Source organism: Typha angustifolia, chromosome 12, assembly GCF_048772165.1.
Source record: "Typha angustifolia cultivar Huaian chromosome 12, ASM4877216v1, whole genome shotgun sequence".
In the NCBI taxonomy this organism is placed as follows: domain Eukaryota; kingdom Viridiplantae; phylum Streptophyta; class Magnoliopsida; order Poales; family Typhaceae; genus Typha; species Typha angustifolia.
Genome location: NC_133250.1, coordinates 3,196,578 through 3,222,423, shown reverse-complemented (window position 1 = coordinate 3,222,423; position 25,846 = coordinate 3,196,578). Strand labels below are relative to the sequence as shown.

Below are 25,846 nucleotides of genomic sequence, written 5' to 3'. Positions count from 1 at the left end.
GAAAGGACTTGGGTTGTTTGAATGCCTGCACACATTCGCAACGACATAGAACTATAATTCCACGTTCGAATGAGATCGATGCGATGAAAATTATTGTTTATCTGATAATTGAAGACGATATTGTGTATTTATCTCTTTCTCTACTTGTTCTAGCCATTGACGCCCCCCCTCACCTCCTTCATTCTACCGCCCAAGTCTTTGGTCAGCTTCCTCTAACTCCTAATCCTCCTCTTCTACAACAACTTCTCCCCATTTACACTAAGGAATTAACCTAGTACTTATCTAACTATTGAAGGGCTAACAAACTAGGGTTTATCCGACCTTTGGCCACTATTCAACCAACATCTCAAGATCCAAACCCTACAATTCTGGATTCATTGGAAAACTCTTTCAAGGGTGACATCATATCCAAAATTTCAGAAGATCCAATGGTTAAATTATCCATAGCTTCTTTTGAAAGTCACATCTTCAATCTTGTCTAAAACCATTACGGATCGTATCAAGCCGGTTCATAACAATTTGGTATCAGAGCTAATGTTCCTTGAACTATCATGGCTACTACAAGATCGAAGGTAGCAAGGCAAACAAGCAACCAAGGCTTGGAGACGGACCACATGGCTCCGTTGAGGTCATCATCCCCACCTCGTCCGCGATATTCCATGGAGTACCTAGCGGGTTTAGCCGATCTACCTCAAGCCATAGCTTCCATGGCACAAACAATGCTAGAGATCAAGGTGACCTGTGGACATGAGCCAAAGGCGTACCACTAAGCAAATTAATAGTGGGGAAGTTAGTCAAGGCAGCATCCCTCCTAGAAACAGGAGAAAGATCTAGCCAGGGCTGCGGCTTCTCTAGCTCCACCACCGATTATTGCCCCACCAAATCGTCGACCTCCACCTCATGAGCCTTATCAAAGACAAGAGGATCGTCCCTTACCATGAGATAGGATCCAGCGAGAACCGATCTTGAAGGCACCATAGTAACAATGCGATGAACCACAAAGGCGCCGCACCGATTTACCACCATTGCACCCGAGGACACCTATGGCCTTATACTTAGAGGAGGAACTTTGGGAGGAGTGGGAAGAGCCCCCATATCAACCAAGGGTCTAGCAACATGAGCCACTTTCACTAAGGACGCGAGAACGGACGCGACCACATGCTACAACCCTGTAACGCCCCCTCCCGGCATAGGCACGTGCACGCTCATGTGCTCATACGGCACGCGCACGCGATACGTCGGGCAGGACCTGTCATGCACAGATACTCTCCTGTGCATATATAATCATAACATCATCAAATAAAACCTGCTAACCTATCCATGACCACATAATCCATCACCAAATAAATCATACTATTAACAAAATAAACCTATTAATATATGAATATCTAAGTCCATAATAATATACACTAGACCACTACATAATCTAGCATAACCCACACAAGCCACAACAAAACATCAAGACACAACTAAAATAACTAGTGCAAGAGTACACTATGATTCGACCTGTATTATACAAATCATCGTCTAATACAAAAGAGTGAAACTCAATTTCTATGTAAACTATCATCTATACCATCTTGCATCTATAGCTCACCTCATCATCGCTCTAAAATATCTCAAGATATCTCAAGTCACTATCACGTACCACATATCTGAAGGGTTAAAAAAAAAATAAATAGAGTCATGAACAAAAGGCTCAACAAATAGACTTTACCCCGAATCAGTGATGCCAAACAAAGAGTAAATCATATATTGAATAATATGAATCAGAAAAAGCATCATGTCATGAATGAGTATATGAATGTATCCTTAATAATATATAAATAAAAAATAGATAATATGTCATAACTGATAAAAGTATATAATCATCGACAATGAGTAAACAAATCTCCATGTCATACTATCATCATGACTCTTTCTCAAATATGACACATGATGCATGCCAACCATGATCATGCTATGATATCAAATGTAACCATATATGATGTATATTGACCACTCAATAATCAGATAATCAAATGATAATAAAATTATATGCATTTCTCAATATTTTAGTCATCAATGTCAGCTCTATATATCATCATACTAGAACACTGTGCACAGTCAACACCTGGTACACAGTCTCAACATCATGTCCAAAGGCTCAAAGCATACTCCGTCACCCACAAGAGTATCTCAAATATGATACCCCGCCATCTGCTAGAGTATCAACATCCATCCAAACCGGGCACTCTCCTAGTTGATAGAAACCTCGTGAGGATAACTCGTCACATATGCCCTAGCGAATGGCATGTCCGAATGTCTGCTGCGCATATAGACTAGCGACCTCAGACGTAAGGCCAACAGGATCGCGATTATGTCGAGTGATCAATCATCTCCAGGTACGCCCTAACCCTCGTGCCCACTCGGGTATCCTTATGCTTTCTATCAACTATCCTATTAATCACATGTCATGCTTTCCTTCTAAATGATAGATCATATACATATATCCAGTACAATAACAAGTCAATGCATAACATGCATTTAGGTGGAACAGAAATCAAGAGAAAAATAATGTAATATAGTCTCTAACCATATAGCCAACACATGCATAACCGTGCTAATCTATTACCTGTATACTCATGCTACAGATCATTGGACATAAAATTATAATAGTATAATCAACTCTCATCATCTCTATTTATCATCATCATACTCATATCCAAGATCAGCCTAACTATATGCATGATAAAAATATGTTCGACTATAATCGTCTCTAGATAAAGTCATATAATAATGTTGGAGGTCAAAACATGCACGTACATAATATATAATATAACCTAATTGAGAAAGGTGTCTAGGGGATAAGACTACTCACTTTTGATGAGAAGACACAACTCACGTATCCGTCACATCCGGCAACCAAGCGACAACTCGTCCTAATAGGGTCCACGGGGCCTCACATAAGGGGTTCGGGATCTAAAAATATTTAAGTAGCATGAAGTTAGCCGTTCATCTAATTAAATCCGTTCATGTAATATATAATGATTTATTAGGTTTTAGAATTTCTACTTATCTTTATAACTAGCTAGATTTTTAATTATAAATAAAAATAAAAATATAGATAAAAACCTAATTATAATTAAATTATATCTTGATTAATTAGGGATTATGTAGTCATTACTTTATAAAATAATAAATAAATAAATATATAAGCCTAGTATTTTATTTGTTACAAAATAATAATGTATCATAAACTATTAGAATTACTTAAAATGTATCTTATTCTACAAATTTGATAATTATAATTTACAAATCTATATATTAATCTAATAGAGATATAAATAAATAAATATAAGTATTACCTATATTTATACCTAATTAATCATTAACTATACAAATTATAATTAATAATAATCATATAGAAGAATATATATTATTATTAAAATAATTAATGTCTAAATAATGTATTTGCATTAATTAAGAAGGAAAAACCTAAATAAATAACATCAATAAAATAAATAAATAATTAATTAATTAATTAGAACACTGCCATCAGTGTTGGGCTCGGCCTAGCATTGCCTGCTACAGTGCTGGGCCGAGCCTAGCACTGTGCAGAAAGAGAAAGAGAAGAAGTAGAGGAAGAAGAAGAAGAAGAAGATGAAAGAAAGAGAAGAGGAGGGAAGTGCGGACCCGACCAGCAGAGAGGGCACCGGCTGCTGCTGGCCAGCCAGCGGTCGGCCTCTCGTCGGTGGCTCGATTCTGACGATCTCGAGCTTGGTGTGTGTATGTGTGTGTGTGTGTGTGTGTGTGTGTGAGAGAGAGAGAGAGAGAGAGAGAGAGAGAGAGAGAGAGAGAGAGAGAGAGAGCTATAGAGGGAGAAAGAGAGGCGGTGGAGGGATAAAAGGGCGGTGGCGTCGGGGCCCGTCGTGGCCAGCTGGTCGCAGCCGGTTGACTGCGACAACGGCGGTGGGCGCGTGGCGCCTCACCATGCAAGCTGCTCATAGGCACGAGGCCGGCTATAGTGTGGCCGGCCACGTCGTGCCCAAAAACTTATTATTATTATTATATTTATTTATTTTTTTATTATGATTATTTTAATTTTATTTTATTTTATTATTTATTTATTTATTTTTAAGGATAGGTTGTTACAAATCTTACACCATTCGAGTTGATTTTCCTAAATTCAGTAGGGGTGACCCGTTGGATTGGATCTATAGAGCGGAGCAATTCTTCACCTATCAAAGGACACCTGACCACTGAAAGGTGCTTCTGGCCTCATTCTACTTTGAAGACGTAGAGATGAGATGGTTTTAAGCAGCACATTGCACACGTTCCTTCATCACTTGGGAGGAGTTTGCCGATGCACTTTGTGTGCATTTCGAACCCTCCAACTATAAGACTTCCAAGCCACCTTGACGAAGCTAATCCAAAATACCTCTATAAGAGCCTACCAAGAGGAGTTCGAAAGAATTAGCAATCGAGTCCACAGGTGGTCGAATTCAGCTCTCAAAAGCACTTCCATCTTGGAGCTTCGTTGTGATATCCAAGTGAAAGTCAAGGTGACTCGTCCTACTACTTTATTGAAAGCCTTCTCAGCGGCTCAAATGATTAAAAAGAAGATAAGGGAGTTGAAGGCAACACACTGTCCAACATGGAGAACTAGCGATCCGTGCTCTAACCCTAGACTATCGATCTCGGGTATGGCACATGTTCGGGGTGGGTTCCGCTAAACTCCAATTGGCCACCCCCACCACGGACAGCCCCAGACCTTAGGGGACAACCACGGATGATGGGACAACGCTTCACACTAGTGGAGATCGAAGATTGGTGCTCAAAGGGCTTATGCTTTTATTGTGATGAGTGCTTCACACCAGGCAACAAATGCTCCAAACAGCCTGCTGCCATCATGCTCATGGAGGAAATAATCAAGGATAATTCCATTAAAGATCTTGAGGAGCAGCAAGAGAAAGAAGGTGGCCAGATCGAAAAGGACAATCCGCTTGATATCCAAGTCGAGCTTTCCCTTCACATTTTCGCCAACGAGTCGACTTTGAAAACTCTTCGGGTTAAAGGTATGATCAAGAAGAATAAAGTCCTAATTCTTATTGATTCAGGAAGCACCCATAAATTTATGGATTTTCGAATGGTGAGGCGTTTGGGATCGGAGTTGGAGCCTTCCAACGGCTTCAATGTGGTTATCGGTGATGGCACCATGTTGAGAATGGAGGGCATATGCCACAAGGTCTAGCTACAAATTCAAAGCCATATCTTCCGAATTGATCTATATTCGTTGGCTCTATGAGGAGTTGACTTAGTGCTTGGGGTGCAATGAATTCAGAATTTTGGACCGATCACCTTCAACTTCACTACCATGACGATGGAGTTCAGTCATGAAGGCTAACTAATCTAGCTACTAGCCGTATCAAGCAAGGAAGCCAAGGGAGCACTACAGTCCCTAGAGGGGTGCTGTAGGTTCCTCATGCTACTCATCAAAGGGGCCAAGGATATTAACGATCCAACGCACTTACCCACTGACTTAAAGGGTATTTTGCAAGAATTTGAAGATGTATTCCAGTAGCCACATGGATTGTCTCCACCTAGGACACAAGACCATTGCATCGAGATCATGCCCAGGGCGGGTCCAGCAAATATGAGGCCATACCATTATCCCTCTATCCAAAAGGAGGCTATAACAAAGATGGTCTAAGAGAAGTTGTCCAGCAGGGTGGTAAGACCAAATTGAAGCGCTTATTCTTCACTGATCTTGCTTGTGTGGAAGAAGGACAGATCGTGGTGGTTTTGTGTGGACTATTGAGCTCTCAATTCCATCACCATCATAGATCGGTATCTTATATTAATGATCAAAGAGTTGCTGGATGAATTAGCGGGTGCATGTTACTTTTTAAAGTTAGATTTGAGGGTGTGGTACCATCAAATCAGAGTAGAACCATCCAATGTAGACAATGCGGTGTTTAGAACTCATATGGGCACTACGAGTTTCTCATTATGCCTTTTGGTCTTACTAATGCTCCGGCCATCTTTCAGAGCTTAATGAATAATATCTTTAGGCTTCATTTGAGGTAATATATGCTGATATTCTTTGATGATATATTGGTATACAACCGCACATGGGAGGAGCACTTGCAACATCTTTGGACGGTACTTAGCCTATTGCAATAACACAAATTGAAAGCCAATGACTCTAAGTGTTTATGGGGGCAGCAAATGATCGACTACCTGGGCCACATCATATCTAAGGATGGCATGAAAGTTGACCCTAAGAAGATCCCAAACATAGTGGAATGGCTGCTGCCCAAAACTATAAAAAAGCTACGCTGCTTCCTTGGCCTAACCGGCTACTATCTTCGGTTTGTGGCAAATTATGGCAATATTGTGGTTCCCTTCATAGTCTTACTGTAGAAGGGTTCATTCACATGGATAGACAAAGCAAAGAAAATATTTAAAGCCTTGAAGAAAGAGATGATCTCAACCCAGGTCCTTGCTTTAGTCAATTTCACCAAACTATTCACCATTGAGTGCGACGTGTCCTGAGTGGGCGTTGGGGCTGTTTTGAAGCAAGAGGGCAGACCCATTGGCTTATATGACCAATGCTCTCTTCGGACGTTCACAGCAGCTATCCACTTATAAAAGGGAGATGTTTGCCATCATCCATGCTATCACCAAGTGGAGGCCTTATCTCATCAGGTGACGTTTCATGATTCGCACCGATTAAAGGAGTTCGCCTTACTTCCTTGGGAAGCGCATACACACACCAGCACAGTAAAGGTGGGTGTCCAAGCTACTTTGATACGACTACGAATTGATGTACAAGAAGAGGACCGAAAACATCACCACCGATGCCTTATAAGGCACCTAAATCAAGCCGAGTTTTCCAGTAGCTACAAGATGCCTACAAGAAGGATCCGGGCACCATGAGGATATTGGACGATCTTGTTGCAGATCCTAGCTATATGCAAGGAGTTGTAGTGGAAGACAAACTCTTGGTGGTTAAAGGTAAGATAATTGTTCTAGTTGACTGCCATATGCGCTTAGAGTTTGTGTGCCACTTCCATGACACCCCTATGGCTGGACATGAAAGGGTGTTGCACACCTAGAAATGGCTAAGCCAGAGTTACACATATGCTGAAATGAAGAAAGATATACAAGCCTACGTCAAGGCTTGCAAGGTGTGTCAAAGAGCAAAGACGAAATCGACAAAACCTACCGGCTTGTTACAACCGCTTCTAATTCCATCAAAGGTTTGGGCAGATGTCGCTATGGATTTCATCGATGATCTACCCAAGGCTAGATGACATTTCATGATCGTGGATGCACATTTTTTAGCCTTGGCGCATCCCTATCTGACAAGGAAGGCTGTGAAGGTTTTTGTGCGCGATATGCCCAAGATGCATGGTATGCCAAAATCAATTGTTTCAGATTGTGATCCTATATTTATGTGTCAATTTTGGTAGGAATTCTTTGCTATTCAAGGGACTATCTTTCGTATGAGTTAAACCACCCTCAAACGGATGGCCAATCTGAGGTGCTGAATGAAAAACTCTAATACCACTTTGATAGGCACTGATACCAATTCATGTGTTTTTGTACTAATAGATTGGCTACGGAACAATTCCTTAAGATCTAAATTTATTATAGGAATCAGTTCGCATAATCCTAAGAAAATATTCGTCAAATATTCTCCGATAGTCAAAACATTATGAAACAAATTTTGTTATATTTGTAATTTCTGATCTACAAGTTTTGTATTTACGTCCTTTACAGATTTGAACTATAGCAGGGACAAAAATATGGAATAACGTGGGTGATGGTGGTGGTGACGAGTGGAGTGGATGTTAGGGTTATGGATGGATACAAAAATGAGGGTGGATTATGAAAGTGATTAAGGAAAGTAGACGAAGGGAACGTAGTGGTCAAGATTCCAAAGAAGAGGGGTGACTCGACAGTCGATGGAAATTAAAAGTTAGGAGAAACCTTGCAATCGGACCAATACACTCCAATACCTGAAACGGACCAAAGTAGCGATGTGCTAACTTTTGGTTACGCATCGGACGTAAGGTCACCTGTCGATATAGTTGCACCCTCACAAATATCCAACTACTGATGTCGAACTCTTGCTCCCGATGGCTACGATCATAAACTTGCTTCATGCGATTTTGAGCAAGTTTAAGATGAGCACGCAACCTTCTCAATGTGGTGTCTCTATCCATTAATGTTAAGTCCACCTCCATCTAATCTGCAGATGTCACTGGATCATAAGTCTGTAACGTCAGAGCCGTGCGTTCATACACCACCTCAAATGGAGTCATGCCAATGCTGCTATGACAGGCGGTGTTATAAGACCACTCCGCCCACAGTAAGAACTCCAACCATCGTCTCGGTATCTCTCCCACAAAGCACCTCAAATAATGTTCAATGTCTCGATTAACCACATCGGTTTGGCCATCCGTCTATGGTTGGTAGGCTGAATTGAAGTTTAATCGAGTCCCCTACAATCTTAAAAACTCAGTCCAAAAGTCACTCATAAATACACGATTACAATCCGAGACAATCGTGCGAGGCATGCCATGTAATCGGGCAACATCTCTAACAAAAATTTTAGCCACCTACTTGGCTGAAAACGGATGTGACAATACCGAAAAGTGTGCATACTTGTTCGATCTGTCAACCACCACAAAAATAATAGAATAACTACGTATCAGCGAAAAACCCTTTATGAAGTCCATAGAAATGTCCTCCCAAACACAGTTCGGTATAGGTAAAGGCTGTAGTAATCCGGCTAGTTCCAAGGTTGTTGCTTTAGCCTTTTGACAGACTTCACAAGTACGGACAAAACTCCTCACATCCCATCTTAATCTTGGCCACGTGCAACTCTAAGATATCCTCCTATAAGTCCTCAAGATACCTTCATGACCAGCCTCTGGAGTTTGGTGGAAGTGCTCCAACAATTTCTACCGCGATCCATCATTTGCAGGCACTCGAATGCATTCGCGATCCAGCAGCAAACCACCTCGATTCTCCAACTCGGGATGGCGCTTCCAATCATCCATTACCTCCTTCGCAATAAAGGCCAAAATATATCATTCATAAGGCCTTAAAATATAGCTGGAGCATTGGTGAGACCAAAAGGCATCACCCGGAACTCGTAATGCCCGTCCGAAGTCCGAAATGCAGTTTTATGCACATCTACCGAGTGAACTCTAATTTGATGATACCCGACCATCAAGTCAAGCTTACTAAATATAGTTGCCCCTATAAGCTCATCCAGCAACTCCTCGATAATCGGAATGCATACCAATCTTTAACGATAATAGCGTTTAGTGCTCGATAGTCAACACAAAAATGCTATGTCCCATTCTTTTTTTGCACCAAAAGCACAGGGGATGAATATGAGATATGACTTGGTTGTATGAGGCCTTGCTCCAATATCTCAACTACCATATTTGAGATAACTTCTTTCTGCACATGTGGATACCGATATGGCCTTACGTTCGCTAGTGTAACCTAGGGTACAATCTCTATGCGATGGTCCGCCGCTCTCTTTGGTGGCAACTCCTACGGTTCCTCAAACAGTCCAAAAAAATTATCTAAAAAATTAGACAACTTAATGGTAGTACCTGAACTCGTTTAAGGCTCATCTCCTGCTGGTCCTAACTGAAGAAGATAGGCCAAATCATACGCACCAAACAGCCCCACCATAGGCTACATCGTAGAAATCGGCGAAGTTCGAACATCATCAAGCCGCACATCTTTGTTTCCTTGTATATATTTCATCAATATGCTCCGGAAATCAAATGTAATAGGTCCCAATCTTTGTAACCATTGAGCATCAAGGACAATGTCCGGTCCTCACAACGCCAACGGATACAAGTCCACTTTGATGTCGTGTCCTTGCACTTGTATACCACTCGACGACACAAGCTCTCTGCTCTAAGCTTCATGCCGTCTCCTATAGCAACGTCAAACCCCGTAGTCGATTCAGCATCCAAATCCAATCTTCTCACTAACCTCTCATTTAGAAAGTTGTGTGTACTCCCCGAATCGATGAGGATGTGCACACAATGCTTTCTAATGAGTCTATCCACTCGTAACATTCTCGGCACGGAAGTACCCGAATATGCATGCATCGATATTTCAGCTTGGATATCTTCCTCCACGCCCTCCTCAACGGTCTCCTTTGGACACTCTCCATCATCAACTACCTCATCATCCTCCTCTGAACCATCAATAAGCATCACACTCCCGATCGGTTTAGAACACAGATGACCAGGGGTGAAATGCTCATCACATCGAAAGCAAAGGTGAAGGCTTTTCGCTCCTCCACCTAGGTAGGTGTGAGAGTTCGAACGAGGTCTTGTGCCTCCTCTAACATCGGAAGAAGGTCTCAAAGGGTCGTGGTCTAGTACTTGCAGCCGTTGTTTTTAAAACTGCAAAATTTTCAGCCGACGCTCTAAATGCAAACCGCACATCTCGGTTGCCTCAATTATTTTTTACTGCCATCTTTAAAGCCCTATGCTTTTGTTCCATCCTCACGGCCTTCTCAAAGGACTCCTCAAGAGTAGTAGGACATAGAGCTCGAACATCCACTTGTGTCTCCTTTCGCAGCCCCAAAATAAATGTGCTCATCAATATCTGTTCGGACCAAGGTGGCTCACAACGACTACTAACTCTTTCAAACTCAGCTTGGTACTCCGATACGGTCGTCCTTTGAACCACCTTGCTTAATGTGGCAGTAAAATCTTCATATACCACTGTCCCAAATCTGCGTGAAATCCTCCTATAAAAATCAGCCCATCCGATAAATCCACTACCACGAATAACCGATCTATACCAATGCAATGCCGTTCCTTGGAGGTGAAAGCTTGCCATCTAGACTTTTGCATCTTCTGCTGTACCTTGACAATCAAAATATTATTCAATTTGAAACACTCAATCCGTTGGATCATCGCCTTGAAATTTTGGAAAGTCCAAACATGTGGTTCTCCCCCAAATAGCGTTGTCGGGTTCTCGAAAACTCCTTAGTTCAGGTCTAAAGCTTTGTGCATGTTGATCACCTTCTCTAAATCCTCGAGCATGTCCATCACCTTCTCCATAAGGATCAACCTCATCCTCATAATGCCAATCCTCCTCATCGATGAAGCGCACCGGTACCGCACGCCTCTCAGGTTTCACCACTGTCGGTTTTGGGTTTTATAACGGAGGTGAAAGATGATGTGTAGGCATAGGTAGGAGGGGATCATTGACACTCATATGACGCACTTGAACCTGTGGGATATCAGTTAAATGAGGTCCTACCGCTGGTCCTTCTTGAAATTCTGTTTGTCGTTGAGGAGATGACGAACCCAATCGATTCACGACAAATTTCTTGAATTCATTGTGATCCTTTCACATGTTGTCAACTCTATGCAATAATGTTTGCAATATACCTTTAAGTTTATCCATATTCGAACTGATGAGCGTTGAATGAGGTCCTGCCATGGTCGCTCCAAAGGAATCGATCTTACAGTTAGGGTCATCGTGGATTGAGTGTTCCCTTGTCGGTGTGCTCTCTATAGGTCTCTTTGCTGATGTTATCTTCCTTGTTTCAACTATTAATGAAGGTTTGAGGTTTGCTTGCTCTAATACCAATTGATAAGCTTTGATACCAATTGATAGGCTCTGATACCAATTGATGGGCTCTTGTACCAAACGATCGGCTACGATTAATTCCTTAAGATCTAAATTTATTACAGAAATTAGTCTGCACAACTGTAGAAAAATATTTGTCAAATATTCTCCGATAGTCAGAAAATTACAAAACAAATTTAGTTAGATCTTAACTTTCTGATCTACAACTTTTGTATTTACACCCTTTACAGATTCGAACTATAGCAGGGATAAAAATATGAAATAATGTGGGTGATGGTGGTGGTAACGGGTGGAGTGGATGTTAGGTTTATGGATGGATACGAAGATAAGGGTGGATTGTGGAAGTGATAAAGGAAAGTAGACGAAGGGAACGAAGTGGTCGAGATTCCAAAGAAGAGGGGTGATTTGACAATCGAGGGAGATTAGAAGTTAGGAGAAACCTTGCCAACGATAGAGGTGGAAGGATGGTGAAAAGAGAGGAAAGAGGAGTCTAGAGAGAAGATAGGAGGCAAAAATCAATAATTCAATAGCATAATAAAGTTGGCTGCCATCCACATATTTATAGAGACTATCCAACAAGTTCTAAAGTAATATGAATCCTTAATTCTAGAGGATTTTAGTCGATCGCGTTCGAACGCACCCGATCGAGTTCGAACGCACTTAAAAAGCTCCATCTCTAGATGTACGAACGCGATACCAACGTTCGAACACGGGCGTTCGAACTTGCCCGACGGCGTTCGAACACACAATATACGTTCTCTATATTTGCGAACCTGATGCATGCATTCATAAGGGCGTTCGAACGCGACCCCTCTTGCATTCGAACGCGACCGATATGAATTTTATTATAATAAAAATAAACACCTAATACAATAAGAAAAGATCCTAACTAAGTGTATTACTGAACCAATGTTTAGAATAATACTTGCGGTGCTTTGTTGGTGAGCGACCGCGGTAGTGGCTATCATATTTGAAATGGGCAGAGTGGTCATACAACACGACCTTTCACTCAACCATTGGCATAACATCGTTTGAGGCCGTCTATGGTTAGCCGCCTCCGACCTTGCATATATACTTGCCATCGACTCAAGCCAACCAAACTGAGGTGGATGTGGTTTTGTGAGATCATGATAAGGTTATTGAGAAGACTCAAGATGCACATAGCGGCTGCCCAAAATCAAATAAAACAAGTCTATGACTAGCGGCATCAAGAGAGGTCCTTCTTAATTGGGGATTCAGTCTACATCAAACTCCAACCATATCAGTAAAGCTCGATTAGGCTCATTCCTAATCATAAGTTGGCTTCAAACTTTTATAGACCTTATTAGGCGATCGAAAGGATTAGACTCATGGCATATCGTCTAGACTTAGCACGAATACATCCAGTTTTTTATGTCTCAAGCCTTAAAGCTCGAGTTCCCCTTGCCAAGCCGATTGGAGCTGTTCCGCCCAAGCTAATAAGGACTGATTCCGATGAGTTAGAAGCCGAACCCAGTACTCCTATTACAGTTTGGATCCTAGCCAGACGACGCATTCAAGTCCAAGACAAGTGGGTGACTGAGATTTTGGTAGAGTGGCAATGATGCACAGTGGACGGAAGGATGGTGGAGTGATAAAATTTGGTCCATATTGGCTCCACTTAGGACATTGGGTTTATTGGGATGAACCTATTTATCTAGTTCATTTTTGTTTGAAGAAATGAAAGAATTTTTGTCGGGGGGCATTTGAACGCAGGGACCGCTTTTGAACGGGCTATGCAAACGCCTGCACACATTCACAAAAACATAAAACACGAATTATGCATTGGAACAGACTCGAGTCGTTCGAATGTGATTATTCAAATTCCTGCATACATTCACTATGATAGAGAACTATAATTTTGCGTTAGAACACGATCAGGCGCGTTCCAATGCACCGCGGCGAAATTTTTTGGTTTGTTAGGATTTTTAACTTAGTTGATGTGTTCCTAGGGTGAGCCTCTATAATATATGAAGGAAATTCTAATTGAAATTTTTCTGATAATTGGAGATGGCATTTTTCTTTTATCTACTTCTCTACTTGCTCTAGCTATTGGAGCCCTCTCCCAGCTTCTTCTTTTCATTGCCCAAGTTTTTGGTCGGCTTCCTCTAACACTTAATCCCCCTCTTCTATAACAACTTCTCCCCCTTCACACTAAGGAATTAATCTAGCACCTATCTAACCATTAAAGGGTTAATAAGCTAGAGTTTATCTGAGCTTCGACCATTATTCGGCCAATATCTCATGATTTAGCCATTCAAATCTTGTGATCTTGGATTCGTTGGAAAGCTCTTTTCAAGGGCGACATCATATCCAAAATTTAGGAAAAATCCAACGGTTAGATTATCTGCAACTTCCTTCTAAAGTCACATCTTCAATCTAGTATAGAACCATTACGGATCGGATCAAACCGATTCGTAATAATACTAGTCTAGTTATTTTTTAAGTTAAGCATCAATAATTTGGTAGAAAAAGGATAAAAATACTTTTAACTAACAAAGATTATGAAATATAGAATAAGGATAATTTCATATTTTTATATCTAAAATTATTCAAATTTTAACGGTTAGTTAACCCTAAAGGATATCCTTGTAAAATAAAAAAAAAGGTTTTCAAAGATATATCATTCATAGGCAAAAATTATGTGTTCTGAATGGTATATATATAAGTTTCGAATTTAGAGAGGGCATTCAAGTAAATATGGGATTTTTGAAGGGTATGCACGCAAAGAAAACTCAGTGTAAAATATTCTCTCCCTAATATTAATCGTATTTTTTTTATGGTATATATATATAAAATATTCCCTCCCTAAAGGATATCCTTGTAAAATCTTCCCCTCCCTAAAATATGGTATATATATAAGTTTTAAATTTTTTTAATAAAAAAATTTAAACCAATGGAAAAAAGAAGCATTTGGGAGGTTTTATATATGTTAAAATGCGTCAATGTCACCAAACATAAATATTGGTGTTTGTGAAACCGGGCCAAAGTTCATGGGTCTTGTCACTTGTGTAATTGTACTTAACTAATTATCCAAAAATAAGTTAGCGAACTTAATAAGTTGTTCGAGTCATCGTCAGCGGTAACAAGCCCAGAGGCCCAGAAGCCCAGAAGCCCAGAGGCCCAGAAGCCCAGAAGCCCAGAGGCGAACTTACTCCCGTTCGAAACCCTAATAAACGCTCGCTTCATCGCCCCATCTCTCTCTCTCACTCTGCCTCCGTCCCCAAAACCCTAACCCTAATGGCTTCCACTCTCGACTTCCGTTACCTAGACGAAGGCCTCGGCGGCGCTAAGAATAAGCGCAAGCGACCCCAGTTCGATGCCCCCGACTCCATGGACGTCGATGACGCCACCTCCTCCGCTGTCGCCGCCGCCGCCCCGCCGCCGGCGAAGAGGCAGGCCCTCCCCTCCGCTGACGACCCGGAAAAACCCACCTTCGGTCGCCCCACCTACGACGGCGTGATCGCTGGCAAGGTCTCCGGCCGGAAGTGGAAGCAGGCGCGGGCCCACCGGGCGTCCGCCACCGCCGTCACCCGGCGTGGGAAGTCGTACGAGCTCCGATCGAAAGAGAAGGAGATGAAGCGGGCGTACCGGGAGAGGATGACGGAGCTCAAGGAGGAGATCCGACAGAACAAGGTGGACAAGAGGAAGAGGAGGGAGGAGAGGGAGAAGAAGAAGCAGGAGAACATTTTGAGGTCCGGTATGAAGTTGCAGAAGATTACGAACCCTAAGACCTTGAAGAAGATCGCCAAGTCGAAGCAGAGGAAGCTTCTTAAGGTTATTCCAGATGAGCTGCTCAATAACAAACCCAGTAGTAAGAAGAAGGAATAGCTGCTATCTGGTAAATCCTCTGAGCCTTCTTATGTGACAAATCGGACGGCTATTTTGCTACCGACCATATTTCCGTAAGAATTAGAGTTCTCTGTTCTTCCCAACGGTTGAATCATCTCTTGTAACAATAGTGAAATTAAGTAAACCTAAGTAATGCTTCATGTCATTGTTGCTTCCTTTCTCCTTCAATTTGGCCGTTGGCACAATATGCTCTTCTCTTTCCAGCAAGCTTTTACTTTGTATTAAGATTTTGATATCACCCTGTTTGCATCCATGCTTGTTATATTAAACTTGAGAATATGATGTTTTTTTTTTATTTTTACAAATGCTTTTCATATTTTAAGGGTAATGTATGGCTTTCATTGTTTTTTTTACTTTAAGTATGTAGTCTTTCAATTGTAAGAGTTGCGGTAGTGCTGTACTTTACATGATCTAGGTGCGATGATCCTCTAAGATTATCTAAGTTGGACACGTTAGATACTCATAACCATGTCATATAGCATTGTGAAACCAACCCCCACATAGCTGGTCAATCTCCGTGATGTTATTGGCCAGCATACCGGCGACAGATGGCCATGCTTTGGCTAAGTAAGTAGTCTTTATGGATATAAAATTGTTACTGATTCCATGCATTTGACATAAATTTTCTATTAACTTTGAGTTAAGTTTTAAATAGGTCCACACATTATTAATGATAATTTAATGGTAAAATTAATTTAGCTCAAAGAGTATTTTATTGTTATATATTCACTTAGTCAAATCCATAGAGAGAAGTGAATGAAAATTGGCTTTAAAGTGGGTATCATGGTAATGAAAAATAAAGAAAAATAAGTTTAGTATCATATTAGATATTTGAGAAATATTAGTATGGTATATAAACAATAAACTTTTTATGGGTTTTGGATCCCAAAAGGGGTACCTATTTTATGGGTAAAAGTTACTATGCAACTTAACTCACACGTGCGTCGTCCGGCACGGCTCGGCTTGGTTCGGTTCGCATGCATAGGTCAAGTCCAATTTTAAATTTTTACCTGATACGGGTTCAAATTTGGTCTGGTTCGAGTTGGTTGGTTGGTTGAACCTATCCGAAGTTGAAGTGGTGTGTTCCTTCAATGAACAATTAATCAGTAATTTAGTTGGTTAAATTCGATCTGAAATGGTGTATCCATTCGTGACCATTTGCATCCTTTCGTCGAGCCTGTTTAATTCTATAAATAGGCTGACAGTCTACATAATTTTACATACAAAAAATTGGTTTATTTCTTTTAAGTTTGGGTTGAGTCTTAAGTCTGAGTCTGTATTTGAGAGAGCGCACAGCACGGTTCAGAACCTTAGGTTTAATACGGCATTTGAATAACTGTTTTCTTTCAAGTGCAAGACAGTCGTTGTATTCTACGAGAAAGACGTCCATTATTCTAGAAGCAATCAGTGGAGGGCGAATTGGTCTTAAGGATATAGTGTTCAACACTAAACTCGATTATTCAGAATTTTATATTCTGTAATCTGTAAGTTTATTTAATTAATTAATTTAATTTTTGAAAGAGGTTTTTGTGACTTTTTGAAATTAGATTATTACCGCCAACAATTTTAAGACCAATTTTTTGGTAGCTACTCTGATTCTTGTTAGTGTTCTTTTCTTCTGATAGGATTTTTATTTTTCTTGGCTGAAATAGTAAAGAGTACTAAGACCTATCATTCGGCCGAACCCATATTTTAGCTATTTTTAGAATTTGTTTTACTATTAGCTTATTTTTAAAAAAATATTTATGTCCCTTTATTTAAAAAATAAAATAATAAATTAGAAAATTTTAAATGTATGCTTTAAAAAAATGTAAAACGATATAGTACCAAAATTTTAGTTGTTGTAGCAGAATGGGTATGTAGCAGAACGGGCGGGCCTAGTTGCGGGCCAAACGGGTGAGCTTTCGGGCTGGGTCGGGCGAGCACAGGGCTGGCCCGTGCAGCCCATGGGTAGTTCGGGCTTAGGCCGGGCCCAGCGGCCGTTTGATCAAGTCTAGATAAAGTAGAATTGTTGATTCCATATGAATAGGGTGGCAAAGAATATGTTGAAAGAATATAATGAAATACAAGTGATTATTGTTGTTATAAAAAGTTAAATAAAAATAATAAGCAAGTAATACAAATTCGGAAAAGAGTTAGCTCTCTTAAACTTTTTAGATTTCATCTATTTTTAAATTCAACATTTATAACTCAATTTAGGAGTTTCATATTCCAAACCCTAAAATCTGATGATTTAACATTATATTATGAAAGCAAATCTAAAGCTATTTTATTGAATTTTTTTTATATTTACTAAGCATGTAGGTAATTCCATTTAGCTTACTCCGAGATCGATGATGTATCTAAAGGTGACAATGCTTATTTCAAAATACATTATTTTTAGAATATATGTATTTTGAAATAAAATAAATCCACATTTAAGTAGGGGAGCATCTCCGACCTATGCTCCAAATATGGAGCCAATATGGAGCCAATAGCTCGATGCTTTCTAACGCACCGGGCTCCATATTTATTAAAATAATAATATAATATATATTTTTATATTTATCTATTTTAAATTATTTAATAGGTCATTTTAGTGTTATTATTTCTTAATAAAAAATATATGGTTAGAAAATCTAAAATAGAGGCTCATGTTGAGTTTCGAAATGCACTGATTAAACACTTATGGTAGATGCACAGGAATAAAGAAATATAATTGTTAATGTAATTTTTATTTGATGTATTTCATATATGATGTATTTTAATATTTAATATTTACATTGGAAAATAATTTTGAGTCATTATATTTTAAGACATATTAATTTTAAAATAGTAATAAAAAATATTTATTTTATAAATAACAAAATATTAGACTCATTTTATAAATAATAAAAAAAATTTAAAATTTAAATTAACTTAAAATAATTTAATATGAGACTTATTTTAAAATCTCGATGAAACTTTTCCGACAGTACTACATGTCGAAATAAGTATTACATGTCATTAACTAAAAATATCAAAATTATATTACAGAAAATAAGCAAAAATTAATATTTCATAATAAAAATAATATTAGCTTTGGTAGGAAATGTCTGGCAAGTCTCTCATGGAAGCACGGGAAATGAAAAAATATAAGTTTTATTTGATGTATTTCCTGTTTAATATATTTTAATATTTAATATTTACGTTGAGAAATAATTTTGAGTAATTAGATTTTAAAACAAATAATTTATTAGAGTTATTTTTATAAATAATAAAAAATTTAAAATTTAAATTAACTCAAAAATAATTTGATACTCGATAAAACCTTTCAATTGTATTATTTTTATTAAAAATTGATTAGTAAAACTAATTATATATTTGGTTTGACTAATTAAATTATTTAATAAAAGATATAAATTGAATTAAAATTATTGAATGTAATAATTATTGGACAAATTTTGGTATTTTTAAAAAGTTGAAAAGACAAATAAAACTAGGCTCCATTTTTTTTAAGAGACTCCAACTTTGGAATTTGGAGCTAGGTGGAGCTCTAACCAGGCTCCAATGCTAGCAATAGTGGTGCTTCAAATTCCAAATTGAGCCCCACAAAAAAAAATAGAGCCTGACTCCATTTTGTTTTAAGCTTTTTAAAAATTTTAAATTTATCTAATAATTATTACATTTAACAATTTTAATTTTATCAGTATCTTATCGAGATATTTAAAATGAGTTTAATATTAAATTATTTTTGAGTTAATTTAAATTTTAAATTTTTTATTATTTATAAAAATGAGTATAATATTTTATTATCTATAAAATAAATATGTTTATTATTATTTAACATCAATGTGTCCTAAAATATAATTACTCAAAAATATTTCCCAATGTAAATATTAATAAGATACATCAGATATGAAATATATCAAATAAAAATACATCAATATAGAGGAGGTAGATACAGTTAAGAAAGAGGAGGTGGAATCGGAATGGGTGGCTATATAGATGACTTATCAGACTATTAAATATCTATTATTTTTATTATGAAATATTAATTTTTGCTTATTTTATATAATATAATTTTGATATTTCTAATCAATAACATGTAATGCTTATTTCGATGTTTATTCTGTGTAATGTAATTTCTATACGTTTAATTAAAAAATTAGTAATTTAAAATTTACTTCTGAAACTATTGGATATTAGTCTTATTATAAAGATCTCGACGAGCTAACTATATATTTTTTATTAAAAAATAATAACACTAAGAGGACCTATTAACTAATTTAAAATTACTAATATAAATATATATATTATATTATTATTTTAATTAATATGGACCCCGGTGCGTCCGAGTGCACCGGGCTCTTGGCTCGAATATGTTTGGGCTCCAAATATGGAGAATTAGTTGGAGATGCTCTAATAGAGTCCTGTTGGAAGGTGTAGCAGGCTCCAAATTCTAAATTTGGAGTCCGGTTGGAGTTGCTCTTACCGTTGATATGATTTGCTTCCTTCTTTTTTTACTATATTATTTTTCTCTTTCTTTTCTTTCCCTTCTCTCTTTCTTTTTTTTTTCAGTGTATTTTTCTCTCAACCCTCACTCTTTTTGCTTACAAGAAGAAAAAAAAAACTGTGAACTTCAAAATTTTTTTTTTAAAATTTTTTATGCCAAGGAGCTATTTTCAGCTATATATTACTGAGCTGTCGACGCATTTGCCGTATCGGTAGCAATAAGGTTACAAAATTCTTGGGGTGTGTGTCATAACCGATTATTACAACTAAATTCGGAGGACATGCTAGCCCTAGCCGCTGCCCAGTTAGCTACAATATTACATTCTCTCCCTACGTGTATGAACCTAATTTCCAAAAATTCCTTTCCTAGTTTGAGGCATTTATGCACCATGTTCCTGATGCGCCAAGGACTATGCTCCACCTTGTGCAAGCTTTTAATGGCCTCCTGGCAGTCTGATTCAATAATCAACCTGCAATCTCTATTGGCCACCCTCAAATCACCATTTGTGTCTCGAAAGACTGCCGCTGCACCTCCTTCGCAGGCTCCCACAGTGAACACCCCCGTCAGTTTTTATCCACCCTTGCTGAGGTGGTTCCCACCTCTTATTATTTCTCTCTTCGCCTTAGGTTGGCTTTTCTTGATAGTTTGCTTGTGATCATTTGCTAAGGCTATTGCCCTTCTCACAACTACTGAACTTGGCGCTGCCTTTCCACCAAAAACCACCGCATTTCGCTGTGTCCAGATTATCCACTAAGTGCAAGCTATCACGCCTTTAACCTTTAAGTCTTCATATTTGTTTGATTTCCATTCTTTAGTTATCCAGTCCTGATCTATCAAGGCGCTCTCTATTCCTTCGTTTAGCCTTAGTATCTCCCATACCTCTAGGCGATACAACCCGCACATGGCGCACCACTTGTCAGTTCCAATGTGGATGTAATGGAGGTATGCTCTCGTTGGTAGCCTGTCCCAGAACAGTTTCCAACAGAAGGTTATCATCCTCGGAGCCACCGGTAGCTGCCAAAGAGTCTTCCACCCTTCCCATTGGATCTCTTGCCGAGGTTGCAGGAAGGTGTATATAGTTTTCACTGATTGCATTCCCCTTGGGTGCAGCCACCATATCCACCTATCTTCAATGGTGGTGGCACCCACGGGGAAGGTAGATATCTCATAAGCCATTTCTATACCCGCCTCCCTGCATAGTCTGTCAGTGGCCCAGTGATGATTGCCAATGATGTCCGCCACCATTAGATTTTCATCCATCAAAGACTCTGTAAGCTCCCTGGTCTGTCTGCTCCACGAAACCTCGTGGGTCCAGGGGTCATTGGCTGCTCTCGTGGGCCTGCCATTACCAACCAGAATGCGGCATCCCATCTTTAGTTGGTTTACTATGCAGCTTAAAGCTCACCACACCCAAGATGCACTAGTAGGGCACTTAGTTTCCCACGGGTGCAGTCTTCCGTACTTAGCATGCATGAGTTTAACCCATAGAGCCTGCTCCTTGTTGAGGACCTTGAATACTAGCTTGTCGAGATGGACGGTTCTTGCATCTCTAAGTCTTCTAACCCCGAGTCCACCTTGCCGCTTAGCAGTTGTGACCTTTTCCCAGTTTAGCAGGTGCAGCCCGCGGTCGGCGCTCCTTTCCTAAAGGAAGGCACATGCTTTTTTGGTCATCTCATCAAGAATTGCATCCGGCAGCCGGGTACTTCCCAGCCAATATGCCGGAATCGATATCAGCGTTGCATTGATCAAAGTTAGTTTGCCAGTTTGGGAGAGGAGCTTCCTTTTCCATCCAGCTAGTCTCTTGTCGATGCGCTCCACCATGGTTCGGTGCTCCTTTGCCTTCACCCTCTTACCCAAGATTAGCACCCCTAGGTATTTAAATGGCATGGTTGCCACCTTCAGCCCGAGCCTCTCGCTTAATTGTTTGCTAGCATCCACGCCGATCCGCGCTGGCAGGTAAACCTCTGACTTGTCGAAGTTAACTCTTTGGTTGGTGATCTTCCCATAGTGGCTTAGGCTATCTAGCTAGGATGCACTGGGCGTTCTCGATAGAGGCCTCGGTCATCATGAGCAGGTCATCTGCATACAGCAGGTGTGACAACTGAACTTCATCCACCCTGTATCCCTGCAGCAGCCCTTTGTCCACCTTCTCGTTTAGAATCCTCGTTAGAATCTGAATGACCAATATGAAGAGGTAGGGGGACAGCGGGTCCCCTTGCCGAAGTCCACTATGAGGTGTTATCCGGTTTGTTGGACTCCCGTTGATAAGCAGGGTGAAGCGAGGAGAAGAGATGCACGCAAGCACCCAGTCACACCACCGCGGAGCGAGCCTACTACCGCTGGCCAACTGATTCGGTCATATGCCTTCTCCATATCCATCTTTATCATCATGGTAGCCTAACCACCTTTGTCTGAGATCATGGAATAACTTAAAAAAAATTTTGATCAAGATTTATTGCAAGGCTAGTTTGCATGTATTTGGTGGAATCCGGTGCAAGGTTGGTTGGAGGAAAACTGTGCAACTGGGTTAGATGATGGATGACGCTGCTCATGGGCTCTAAAAGGATCCGGTGTTACTATGGATTTTAGTGCAATGGTTGCATGAAGTTGGTGCATCCAAAGTCTGGATTTTATGTATTTAATTTTTAAAAACCTAGATTTTTGCAATTCTAGCACATTAAGGTTTAGTACAACACTTCTAACCTTCAAGCAATAAGGTGTGAATTTTGATTAGTATTGAGCATTTAATGAAGTATAGTTAAGGAGCTCTTTGGTTTCTTATATTTATAAATACATATGCATTAAGAAATACATATTTCTTTAGATGTTATTTCTAGAGATATAGATTGTCTGGTTGATCGTAATATATAATACTGAATTTGTTAAACACATGTTTGGTTTGTTCTATTTTATAATAATGTATTTGGTAAATAAGTATTTAGTTGTTGTAGTTTATAATACTATTTTGATATTATAATTATAAGTATTTGATTGTATTTCTTAAAACCAAAAGACTGCAACTATATTCTCAATTAAAATAGAATCAAATTTTAGTTGAAATGAGAAAAGAGAGATGAGTCAACTTATGCTAGATGCAGTCTTTTGGCATCCACTTGGATCAAATGTATGCTGAAAAATTGCATATTTGTTTAACCAGTTTCTTAAAATATAATTTTTAAATTTCAAACACGAAACCAAACAATGGTTTTTGGGTTAGACAAGTATCTATTAATACAGTATTTATAAAAACCTCCAACCAAAAAAAGTCCCTCAATGTATACTGAACTTTTTAATAACAAAAAGACTTACTTTTTTCACAAGAAGCTGCATAGTTTCTTTTAAAATATATTTGACGATTTTCTCTTATTTTTATACGCTTGAATTGGTAGAGTTTAGTAATAAGCTAGTTACGGAGTGTAATAAGTGCATGAAAATACCCTTAGAATATTACTTTTACTAGTTTAATTGTTAAATCATAAGTGTTATTTTTGTTGTTAAAAATGTAAATTATACACTTAAGTTTTACTAATGTTCAAATATTGATAAAAATTCACTCTTTACTACTAGAATGAAGCTTAAGGCTAAACCTACATATTCTAGAATTATAAAAATTTAAGTTCTCAGACGATAAATACATCAAATCTAGGCTTAGAATGCACATGCACCAACTTCATGCGACAGTTGTACTAGATCCATAGCAGCACTAGATCTTGGCAGAGTCCATGCATAGGCCCACGTGCGAGCAAACCTACGCGTGAGCCCATGTGGAGGTCCATGCGTAGGCTTGCCTTTCGTTCAGCATAATTTTCCTCTAATTAGCCTTGCACCGGATCACACCTGAATCACTGCTATCGGTTGCACCAAATTAATGCAACTAGCCTTGTAGCAAATCTTGATCATATTTATTTTGAGATTCGGCCTCTTTTTTCTTCTAGTAGAGTTAATAGGTACCTTCCCCATAACCAAGGAGGTCATATTTGATGGCTTAGCTAGCTTAGAGGAATAGCTCGACAACGTAACGGTTTGGAGCAAGTATCAGTGGGGTTTGGTTTAAAATAATTATTTGGCGACACATATGATTTAAAGCTTAGACCAAAGAAAAATACGGTTTGGGACAAGTATCTAGCCTTTGGACTCATGAGATGCTAAAAAAAAAAGTAAATAAACAGTTGGGGTAAGAGTGAAAAATACGTCGATAAAAAAAGAAAAATAGAAAGAAAAAGATAAGGGAAAAAAGAAAAAAAAAAGCAAAAAAGAGGGGAGCAACTACGGGTAGCTAATCAAATCGGTGTTACTAAGGGATTTCTCTCCTCTACTTTTGTTGTCTTCTAATTTATTTTCAATCTAGTAATCTTAGATTTTTTACATAATTTTAAATGGTAATTTATTTTATCTCGTGATACATATATTTTGATAATTATGTATTAGATATACTCATAGATTTAGTCATATTTTTTTTCTATCAATACATTAATTTACATAATTATGTCAGGATAAATTAGTCTTTATTTAGTAGTTTGCTCACATGTTCTATTGTTATTTTTGGGTATATTGTCGACCTTGAATTAAGCTAAATAAAGCTAGCTATCGTGAAATTCATCATTGAATTTCTGTTTATCATTAAGGAAAGGTGAAATACTTAATATTTGACATCTTGAGGTTATTATTTTTATTTTAGGACAATTCAAATACAAAATTCGATTAATGAGCAGTCTATTATTTCAAATTTTAGTAATATTAACTTGAATAATTTAGGGGCAAGAGGGTTGTCTCATCTCAATTATCTTAGTGATCAGTCCTTTGACTTAAATGGACAATATGTACCTGATAGTTAGGTTGATTCTTTTGTACGTGATCCTCACAACATTGTCACAGCAAATGTTATTGACTCTCATAATGGCAATGTGAATCTTGGTGAAAAATTTCCTATTATTGATTGTATCAATTCGTTTTTAAATTCCTTACCTTTATCGTAGCAAATGATTTATTTATATAGCAGATGTTTCAAAACTCATCAGAGTTTGCAAAGGCCTGTTAAAACTAATCGTGAGATGATTATTGTTTGATGCAGTTTAAAGGATTGTCCATGGGAGGTAAATGCTATAATGATACCAGGTTTTGCTACATTCAAGATAAAATATCTTATTGGATAACATGCATCTAGAAGAGGTATATCTCGGAGGGATCATAACCAATTTATAAATTTATTCATATGCGATGAAGTGCTTGAGTAGATACTGAAGCATACACACCAAAGATGATTAAAATTGACTCGGAGAAAAAATTTTGGTACTTTAGTAGGTTACTATAAGGCATATTGTGCTAAATAAAAGGCAATATAAACAATTTGTGACAACTATGAGGAATCTTACAAGTGGTTGTAAGGTTTACCTTTGTGCGCTTAAAAAGAAAGATCCTAATACAGTAACAAAACTTCAATAGGCTGACTGTGGACATTTTAAGCACGTATTTGGGTTTTTGGTACATGTTTGTGTTCATTCAAATCACATTTGCAGCCATTGCTCGCATAAATGCTACTTTTTTAATTGGCAAGTATAAATGTTACTTGTTACGACTACTTTGGATGCCAATAATCAAATCTTTTTAATAACATTTTGTGTGGCCGAAGTTGAAACACTGAATCATGAACTTGGGTTTTATAAATTTTTGGGTATCAATTGAGTCATTTGACTGGATAACGATATTATTAGATAGGCAAAAGGGATTGACTCATGCAATGAATGATGCATTTTCGAAAAGTTGTCATTTTTATGCTATATTTTTTCAAAAAATTTTAAATGCTTCAAAAAGGTTTTCCTCAATATAATAAATTTTGAGCAGCAACATAAGTTTATAGGGAGATGGAGTTCA

The 25,846-nt window shown here is 38.5% G+C and overlaps 1 protein-coding gene across 1 annotated transcript; it reads left to right on the top strand.

Annotated features, from left to right (window-relative positions):
- The first annotated feature begins 14,834 nt into the window (after window positions 1-14,834).
- On the top strand, window positions 14,835-15,778 carry LOC140772079 (uncharacterized). The gene has a single exon (XM_073113964.1). The coding sequence runs from the start codon at window positions 14,890-14,892 to the stop codon at window positions 15,478-15,480; it is 591 nt and encodes a 196-aa protein (XP_072970065.1). The 5' UTR covers window positions 14,835-14,889; the 3' UTR covers window positions 15,481-15,778.
- The last annotated feature ends 10,068 nt before the right edge of the window (window positions 15,779-25,846 follow it).